The sequence below is a fragment of the Onthophagus taurus genome, chromosome 7 (genome assembly GCF_036711975.1).
Source record: "Onthophagus taurus isolate NC chromosome 7, IU_Otau_3.0, whole genome shotgun sequence".
Classification (NCBI taxonomy): Eukaryota; Metazoa; Arthropoda; class Insecta; order Coleoptera; family Scarabaeidae; genus Onthophagus; species Onthophagus taurus.
In genome coordinates, this window is record NC_091972.1 from 33,124,545 (window position 1) to 33,134,023 (window position 9,479).

The 9,479-nt window shown below is 34.4% G+C and overlaps 3 protein-coding genes across 3 annotated transcripts; 2 read left to right on the forward strand and 1 right to left on the reverse strand.

Moving 5' to 3' along the window:
- The first annotated feature begins 5,540 nt into the window (after positions 1-5,540).
- On the forward strand, positions 5,541-5,903 carry LOC139430478 (uncharacterized). Its single transcript, XM_071197537.1, has one exon. It carries the CDS (start codon positions 5,541-5,543, stop codon positions 5,901-5,903), a length of 363 nt encoding a protein of 120 aa, XP_071053638.1.
- Positions 5,904-6,227: 324 nt separating this feature from the next.
- On the forward strand, positions 6,228-6,899 carry LOC139430479 (zinc finger MYM-type protein 1-like). Its single transcript, XM_071197538.1, has one exon. The coding sequence runs from the start codon at positions 6,228-6,230 to the stop codon at positions 6,897-6,899; it is 672 nt and encodes a 223-aa protein (XP_071053639.1).
- A 1,148-nt stretch (positions 6,900-8,047) lies between these two features.
- LOC111415474 (Transmembrane emp24 domain-containing protein bai) lies at positions 8,048-9,377 on the reverse strand. Its single transcript, XM_023047214.2, has 5 exons — positions 9,077-9,377; positions 8,882-9,005; positions 8,597-8,667; positions 8,412-8,538; positions 8,048-8,353 (listed from the first exon to the last, which is right to left on the reverse strand). The coding sequence occupies exons 1-5, from the start codon at positions 9,251-9,253 to the stop codon at positions 8,232-8,234; spliced, it is 621 nt and encodes a 206-aa protein (XP_022902982.2). The 5' UTR covers positions 9,254-9,377; the 3' UTR covers positions 8,048-8,231.
- Between the last annotated feature and the right edge of the window lie 102 nt (positions 9,378-9,479).

Consider the following 9,479-nt stretch of genomic DNA (forward strand, 5'->3'; position numbering starts at 1 on the left):
ACTTCAAAAAGAAATCATGTCTTCATTTTCAATACTTTATGACGTTTCTTCCCGTTTTGATTTGGGAAGACGTGTCTTGGCGCTCATAATGAACTTGTTTAAAAAAAAAATGTTAACGGAAAGCTCGGACGCCACCTTATGTTTAGAGAGGTAAAGAACTCTTTCGCTTCGTAGGTAACTTTTGAGGGTTACAGCCGGAATAACCGGGTAAAAAGGAACGCAGAAATTAATAAATGTAACAAATTTTATTGAAATAACTCCATGTTATTTTGGCAAGAGAACTTCGTCCTAGTAAAGTTTCCTGATTAAAATCTATTCATCCAATTATCTACATATACACTGTGTACATAAACTACATATGGAATCAATTCGATAAAAATTCGAGGGATAGCCTTCCAGAAGAAAATAAAGCTATACAGGGTGTCTCACGTAACTGGTTCGTTAAAACTTTTTTAGGTTCCAGTATTCGTATAGTTTTGAAATTTTGGTAGTATGGGTTGTTCAGTAGGAACTTTCGAGCTAAAATATTTTCAAGATGGCTTTTTAAATGGAACGCGCCATATTTTATTAGCCTACACGAAAGGGAATTTAATTCTCTACAATTTATCTATAAACATTTCTATACCTATTTATTGTAGTTTCTCTCATATTCGTAAATTTATCAAAACATGCAAGAAATGTAGGAAACCGTTTGTATTTTTATTAGAAGGCCATGACATTTTGACAGTTTTTTGTTTAATTTATTTCTATTAATATTTGTACTATTAACTACGATTGAAAATCTTTTAGTTTACTAGCTTTTACTTACCAAAAATAACAAACAGAAGATCAAATAAATGAAACTATTAAAACAAAAAGTTAATGACAAAAATTAGATTTGAATAAAAATATAAATTTATAATATAAATTTGTTATAAAATTGAATTTGGAAATGCAATAAAATACGATAAAATATTTATTTCGTTGTCTTCATCACTGGTGACCGGAAATATGCGATTTCTTTTGGTCTCGATATATCCAGAACTAAGAAATTCTTTATCAATTTTTTGAAATTTTTCCTTGTGATGGGCGTTAGGTTTGTTAGGCATCTCTCATTAAGTGTTCGACACGTCCTGTCCAAAAGTTTATTACATTCGCCATCAATACAAAATAAATTTCAAATATCTGCTTGGAATAATTTACCATGATGTTCAATAACTTACACCCGTCGTCAAATGTAACAAATGACAACAATAATACAAACATGGACCAAAAACTGTCAAAATTCCATAACTTTCTAATAAAAAAACCTGCATTTCGTGCATGTTTTAATAAATTTCGCAATATGAGGCAAACTACAATAAATAGGTATGGGAATGTTCATAGATAATTTATAGAGAATTAAATTCTCTTTCTGATAGGCTAAAAAAATATGGGGCGTTCCATTTAAAATTTTCGACTTTCTCGCCATTGAATATGGAGAAAGAGTAATTCAGTTGTCGACCAGCCTGTATAAGATACTCCGATACAACAAATGACAATCTATTTGACAACATCTGAAGAGTAATCAGAAATTTACCAAAAAAAGCTTATAACCAAAATAACTCGAAAACGAAAAACGCTAGGTGCCAATAACTGTTATCAAAGTCAACTTAGTTTTTCACGCACAATTAAACAGTGTAATAAAAACTATAGCATTTCATTTAAAATAGTAAAGTTATGGTCTACTTCCGGTAGACCGGAAGTGGCGCCCATCTTGAATATATTTTAGATCGAAAGTTCTGAATGAACAACCCATGCTACCAAAAAATCAAATCTCTACGAATAGTGGAACCTGAAAAAGTTCTAACGAACCAGTTACATGAGACACCCTGTATATTAAAGCTATTAAATAAGGCTAATATTTAAGGGGGGGCTGAACTTTTTCAAATGGTACACCTTATTACAATTTTCCGGGGGGGCTTAAGCCCCGTGGAGCTGACTACGGGGGGGGCTCAAGCCACGCAACCCCCCTTCTGAAAATAGTAAGAAAGCCGACGGTTGAAAATTCTTTACAATTGCGGTAAACAAAATCATAAGTTCGATAACATTTCGCGCACAGATTAGTTGAATGAATGTTAGTTTTGAATCAAAAGTTACCCCCAAGCCTGTAATATTATTAGTGCACCGCAAGACTTCATTACCGATACAGTACTCTAATGTGTATCAGCGAACTTCTGGTGTATTAAACAACGGCGCACTTCGACACAAACCACTCTGAAGAACAACACCATCCGCTGAAGATCGAACTGAGGTAAAAATTTTTAGGTCATCAACAAAAAGTAGTTTACCGCAATGTTGGCCGAATACGATACGATACGAACTGCAGTTGAAGTATCTGACGCTCTGCTGTCTATCTCGAAGGTAAGACTCCATAAGGGAGATCAAAGGATTACTAAATCCAACGGAACTCAGCTTGCGCAACAACACATAATGATCCAACTGATCAAAGGCCTTCTGAAAATATAGGTAAACAACATCTACTTGGTCTCTATCATTTAACACATCGGACACAAATTGTGTAAAACAAACTAGGTTTGATACAGTTTATTACAAAATTGATTGAAATACCTTGGAGAAGCCACACATTAACGAAATAGGTCGATAGTTTTCAATGTCGCTAAAGTCGCCCGGACAAATAAAGGCTTTCTTCCACTGTGTAGGCATATCGCACTTTTTGAGAATTAAGTTGAAAAGATACAGTACGGGGGTATCAAAAATAGCAGCGCAATCTCTTAGCAAGAAGCTGGGAATACACAACGCCGAATTTACATCCTCGAGAAGGAAACCACGGATTTGAGGGGGTTTGGTCGAATGTCAACTCAGAACCGGACAAATTGTGAGGATCCGAATCAACGTAGACTTTTTTCGTTTTAGATTCCTCTCTCCTGCAGCCTGACGCTCCTCCAACTCCACTTTGAGCTCGTTATAGTACTTTATTTGATTCAATTCATTACGAATCAAGCTTGATGGACATGAAGCTTTATCAAAGACCACCTTCATAGGGCGCTCTCGAGGGTTACGATAGGAATTATGACCACAGCCCAAACGCAATGACTTAAAAGTACTGTTAAAATTAATCACGAAATAAAGCCGTAACGGCATTCATATCGGAAGCACCATCCAAAGCATTGCGATCATCAGAGGAAGATTCGGGAAGCCCAAACACAATCACGTTATTCCTCCTCAGCTGTCGCTCAGTAACTTCTCGGACGACCTCTTCCATATTACATTCTTAGACAGAATTGTGTAAGTTCTTAAGGACATTCATTTGCGTGGTCAGATCGGCGCGTAGCTTGTTCAAGGAGGCGGTGAATTCAGCTTGAAGGGAAGATAGAAGGGTCTTAAGATCTTTAAACTGATCCATATTCCGATTGCACCCGTTACATACCACTTTGATAGATCTACATTTTTTTTCTAGTCATAATTACATCGCTTTCTGACATACATTCCAATGCATGTAGAATGGATTGGGTCTTGGCAAGCGTCGCAATTGATAACACGACTACCTGTTACAATGACGCTATTACAGTTTAAACAACTACTCATTTTAGGAGGGAGAAAGGAATAGACAATTCTTCAGCACCCAGGGGTCTATCGGGGTGACTAACACACAGATAAGATCACGGATATTAGGAAAAGGAAAACAAAAACAATTAACCAATCAAAATCATGAAATTCGGAAAATAAACAGAGCGAAAACAAGTGCGAGAAACTGGCCTCGAGACGATAGCAACAAACCGCCCAGCAACAAACTTTTTCCTTTATATTTCCACCTACTTCTAGGGCCCATATCTTCGTTATATAGAAAGATAGCGAAAAACTAAGCACACGGTTGGAAAGCTTGGTCTTTTCTCTATCCTAAAGTAGTAGTCCTAAAGTAATCCGATAGTCATGGATTTCGTCCGCCGATATGTTGATAATGAAAGCAAGAAAAAATAAGAAACGTCCCGCTGCATTCAAATTACCTCAAAATTATCAAACTTCACGGCCTTGTGCAGCCGTTACCAGATGGAAATTTAACAAATGGTTTACATATTCGGAAAGAGCTGACCTTGGACTGTCTTATTCCGAGTTTTCGTCCGTCAATATCTGTCGGCGTCTGTCAAAAGAACGCTCCTGAAAAGGAGCCTACAGTTGGCAACAAACTTTACTTTTGTATTTCCATCTATGTACTTTTCGGACGGATATTTTTGTTATTTATAACGCTAGCGAAAGCTTGGTCGTTTTTCTATCTTAAACCGAGTTTTCGTCCGCCGATATGTTGATAATGAGAGCACGAAAAAATAAGAAACGTCGCGCTGCCACGAATTTTTGCCGCGGAGGACTATGTATAATATTTTTAATTTTAACGTGGTTTTCAATTAGTGTATTGCCTGATCTTTTTTACATTCTCTAATGGTCTCTAATGTCTCTAAAGGAAGTAGATATAAATATAACCTTACTTCCTATTACTTTCACGGGAACCCCGGAATACCAGTGTAATACGTACCACCGTCAACGCAAGAAATGTCACTAGAATTAAATAGCTAACCTATAAAATTTAGGAGTAGTTCTACGTGTAGTCGGATCGCATTTTTCCAAAAAACCTTTATTATTGTGTTGTGATTTAAAACATTTGGTAAGTGTGAAAATATTATGACGTTAAAATTAGTTAAAATATCGACGGATTTTTAAAACATCAGAACATCGTAAACAACACTGAGAAAATTTCACAAAAATTGTTTTTTAATAACTGTCTTATTTCAATGAAAACTCATTAAACCTCTTGCCCACAAAAAAAACATGCTGTAAGATAAAGCAGTTAAAAAATCGATTTTTGTAAATTTTTCTCAATGTCGTTTACGGTGTTCTGCGTTCTGTTAAAAACCTATCGATGTCTTCCTCCAAAAGTGTTCTATGAATACCACTTGCAATAGGTGATGTTCGCTTTTCAAGAATAATCAAAGTATTCTTTCAATAGAACTGTCATGGCTGATGCTAGTAAGCCTAAGCGATCTTCTGGGTCGCAAAACCGAAAACGGAAAGCGGAAAAAGAAAAAGAAAGTGCCAAATTAAAAAGATCTCTCCTTGTTTTTCTTCAAAGAGAAGATAAAGAAAATACAGATATTCTAACAGAGACAAGTGAATGCAGTACTTCTACTACGGAGCAGGGAACAGAAGCAGTACACGGTGAAAATTTAAAGGATGAAGGAACATCAAATACATCGGCATACGTTTCCATTGATTATGACGATCCTGGTACCTGACCTGATTCTATAAATGATCATTTGCGACAAATGATTGTCTCACGCGGCCCTCAACAAAATATTCCAAGTCAGTTTCCCAAAGATAAAAACAACCGTAGGTTTACCACGGTTCACTTCAATAGACAAATGTGTAATGGAGAAAAAATACCAAGGAAATGGTTAGTTTATTCTCCATCAAATAACACAGTTGTATGTTTTTGCTGCAAGTTATTCAAGAAAAAACAAAAATCTGCATATACCTCACTGTGCCGAGAAGGAAACGACTGGAAAAACATGAGCACCATCCTCTCTTCCCATGAGCGCAATGTAAATCACATTGACAATTGTCAAGTTTGGCGAGAATTAGAAGTTCGCCTACGTGAAAATAAAACCATTGACGCCATGCACCAAAAGAAAATTAAACAACAGGAGAGCTATTGGAAACAAATTTTACATCGTTTAATAGCCTTGGTGAGAACTCTGGGTGGACAAAACTTGGCCTTTCGCGGTTCAAAGGATAAATTATATGACCATAATAACGGCAACTATTTAAAATTTATTGAATATCTTGCATTATTAGATCCAGTCATGAAGGAACATTTGCAAAAAGTTAAAGATGATAAATTATTTGTTCATTATCTCGGCAAGGATATTTAGAATGAACTTATACAACTGCTATCACGAGCTATAAGAGCAAAAATTATGACGCTCTTATGGATATTTATAATGACCCAAATCCAGCAGGTTACAGTCTAACAATCATGCGCGTGGAAGCAAAAGGAATTGCAGATGGTATAAGTACATTTAAATTTCTAGTGTCACTTATTACGTGGTACAATATTCTTTTCGAAATCAACATTACAAGCAAATTACTGCAAAATAAGAATGCAGGCATATTTGTATGTACGAAACAGCTGGAAGTTACAAAGAATTATCTTGTAAGTTGTCAATCAGATGAAAACTTCGAAAAGAATTTATCAGATGCTACACTTCTGGCAAACGAACTCGATTGATGCAAATTTTCCTAATTCACCTAGGAAAATTAAAAAACAGTTTGATTATGAAGCCGAAGGTGTATCAATACAAGATCCCAAACAAAACTATAAAATATCATTCTATTATATGATTATAGATAATGCAGTAAATGCAATACAGGAAAGATTTAATCAAATGCAAGAGTATTGTGCTTTATTTGGGTTTCTTTACGATATTTTTAACTTAAAGGATAAAAACGAAGCTGATATTCTTATGCAATGCAAAAAGTTTGAAAGTGCCTTAACGCATAATTCCTATAAAGACATTGATGGAGAAGACTTATGCTGGGAACTTCAAAGTGTGTCTCGAAGACTTCTAAAAGTAATGGGCCCATCTGAAGTTCTCCTTTTCATTTTAAGGCATGATCTCCAGAATAGCGTTCCTAATATTTACGTCGCGTTAAGGATTTTATTAACTCTTCCTGTTTCTGTAGCAAGTGGAGAGCGCAGTTTTTCTAGATTGAAATTAATTAAAACGTACTTGCGCTCAACGATGACTGAAGAACGATTAGTTGGATTAGCGACAATATCAATAGAGCAAGAACTGGCTTACAATCTGGACCTCTGTGAATTAATTTCATTATTTGCACAAGAGAAAGCACGCAAAGTAGCATTTTAATATTGTGGCCTGCCTTCAAGTAAATGTTAATATTGTTGGAAGTAACGATACGATTATGTTTTAGTATTAATAAAATATTAGACAATGTTATTCTTTATAAAGAGTTTTTAAATTTCTTTTCCTATTCATATTTTACCTATTCATTTATGCTATTAGTTCATTAAATTGGACTACATAGAAAATGATTCTGTATTCTGTGCTGTATATTGTACAAATCAAAGGGCGTGATAGGACAGTTTGGCCTAGGGCGAAAAAAAGCCTCGCGCCGGCCCTGGTTGCGATAAACGATAATAGCGACGATACTACCAAAACAACGAAATTGTTGTCATAGTTTTATATGCAGGTGTTTATATTGGAACGAGAGCTGCGATAAACGATAAGAACAACAATGAGAGCAGCGAGAAGAACTGCGCAAAATGAATTGAAAACGATTTGTCAGAACAAATCTGTTGTGGTAATTTTTATCTTTTTGGTCCCACAAGGGGGATCTAACAAAAATTTCACTAATTAAACAGTCGATATCCATGCCGACCACACATGATAATAGCAAAGAAAATAGGGAATACAATTAGCGTCGCTCTTATCGTTAGTCGACTGTCAAGCTTGTGACAATTCGTCGCTCCAATATAAACACTTGCATATAAAACTATGACAACAATTTCGTTATTTTGCTAGTATCGTTTATCGCAGCTCCAACGTAAACGCACCCTTAGTCACGGCAGTAAGGAGAAACGTCTAACACTCTGATTGTTTTTTCATGTTTTCAAAAACGGTGTTATTTGTTTTACTCGTTTTCTTTACCGATAGTACTATTGGCGCCAAAAAGTAGACGTTCCGTCAATTTTATTGGCGCTATGACTACTGACGCCAATGGATTTTTGCTATTTCCACATGCAATTAAACTGGTGCCAGCTGACTGGCGCCACTAATCCATGCACGTGGAAACTTACCTTTACATACAAGATTTTTATTTAATTAATTCTCTTGAACCTATCCAAACAATTACAATTGATAATTAATGTGCAGTGAAATAAAGTAGCACATTAGGCGTTTATTTTGTTTTCTATTCAATATTTCTCCTAAATTGAGGACAAATAAAGAAATCATATCAAAATGTAGTTGGTGTAATTTTTAATAAAAGCATTCAATTTTATTTAATAATTTATTTGCGTTATACAAAAAGTGGAGTTTCCCTCTATTTATCAATATATTATTATTTATCATTACGATGGAAATAAATTTTCAAACCAAACAAAAACAAGAAAAGAAAAATAAAAACAAAAAGATGTAAACTTTTGATGATTTGACGACGATTCCTTTCTCTCACTCTTTTTATTCAATAAGCTTCTTGGCCTTGAAATATCTCCTAAGGTACAATACTTGCCATGTTGTAAGGCCCAATAAACAGAACATTGAAAAGACGGAAAAATACAACACTCTTCTATTTGTTGACTCTGAATATTTCAATGTTTTAAAGATTTAAATAAAAATAATTAAAAAAATTGATTTTACCATTTGTATCTCTCATTTCTTCTTCTCTTTTTCTCATAATTGAAAAATCATGGACTATATCGTTTGATAAATCCTCTAATCTTCTTAATTCAACTTCAATCGGTTTCAACTTAGCTGCTTCTTGAATCTTAAAGGATTAAATTTATGATTAAATTTAAAAAAAATTATGAAAATTAAATGATTACCCCTTCATATTGTTTAGCTTCAACACCATGTTTTGTAATTAAAGAAATTTCTTGGGACATTCCTCTATGTTCTAAATTATAAAAAGAATGTATTTAAAAAAAATTATTAAAAGATTGTTTAGCGCCATCTAGCTTAACGAAAATATAAGTTGTTTAAATAATAAATTACTTGGTTAAATGATTATAAAATATCTGTTATTATCAACTGTGTTAATCTGTAGTTATCAAAATGCTTCTTATTATTATTATATTATTATTACAACAATATTCAAAATTTATACTTACGTGGTGATACTCTTGATATAAAACAAATTTCGAAAGTATCGTAAGTTTCAGTTACAAAAGAGAACTTCCCCTTAGTAACAACATCTTCTTTTTGAGCTAAAATATGCCCCTTAGAGTCCCTAACCTAAAAAAATATTTTGTCAATTTCAGTCTATAAATAGATTGCTACATCTAAGGAATATTTATTTTACGTACAACGTAATCTACTTTCTGCCCAGGAGCGTCTTGAATTGTAAATTCTCCCGTAACAGGCACGTTTTGATGAAGTTCTTCTTTCAAACACTTATTAGTGTTCGGCTCTAGATTCCACATTATTCCCTGCACCGTTAACAGGTGCGCGAGTAACACCGAACACAACCACCACGTATACATTTTTTTAAGTAAATTAGATTAACTATATTAAAAAGCTAGAGGAACGCACGTTGAAATTAAATTTACAACATATCAATTCGTTTGACACCGATGAGCTGGCGCAAGTTTGCAAACAGATTGACGTGTGACAGTTTATGTTGGTGTTACCAACCAAAATAAAAATTCCTAAACGAATTAATGAATTAAAAGCAAACAGATATATTTTTAAACGATATTTTAAGTAATA

Bases quoted from the DNA above. Each gene is read 5' to 3' on its own strand.
- LOC139430478 (XM_071197537.1), top strand. From the start codon at position 5,541: ATGAGCACCATCCTCTCTTCCCATGAGCGCAATGTAAATCACATTGAC.
- LOC139430479 (XM_071197538.1), top strand. From the start codon at position 6,228: ATGCTACACTTCTGGCAAACGAACTCGATTGATGCAAATTTTCCTAAT.
- LOC111415474 (XM_023047214.2), bottom strand. From the start codon at position 9,253: ATGTATACGTGGTGGTTGTGTTCGGTGTTACTCGCGCACCTGTTAACG. The intron at 9,006-9,076 runs GTACGTAAAATA...ATATTTTTTTAG, and splicing joins GGCAGAAAGTAGATTACGTT to GTTAGGGACTCTAAGGGGCA. The intron at 8,354-8,411 runs GTAAAATCAATT...TGAAATATTCAG, and splicing joins AGAAATGAGAGATACAAATG to AGTCAACAAATAGAAGAGTG.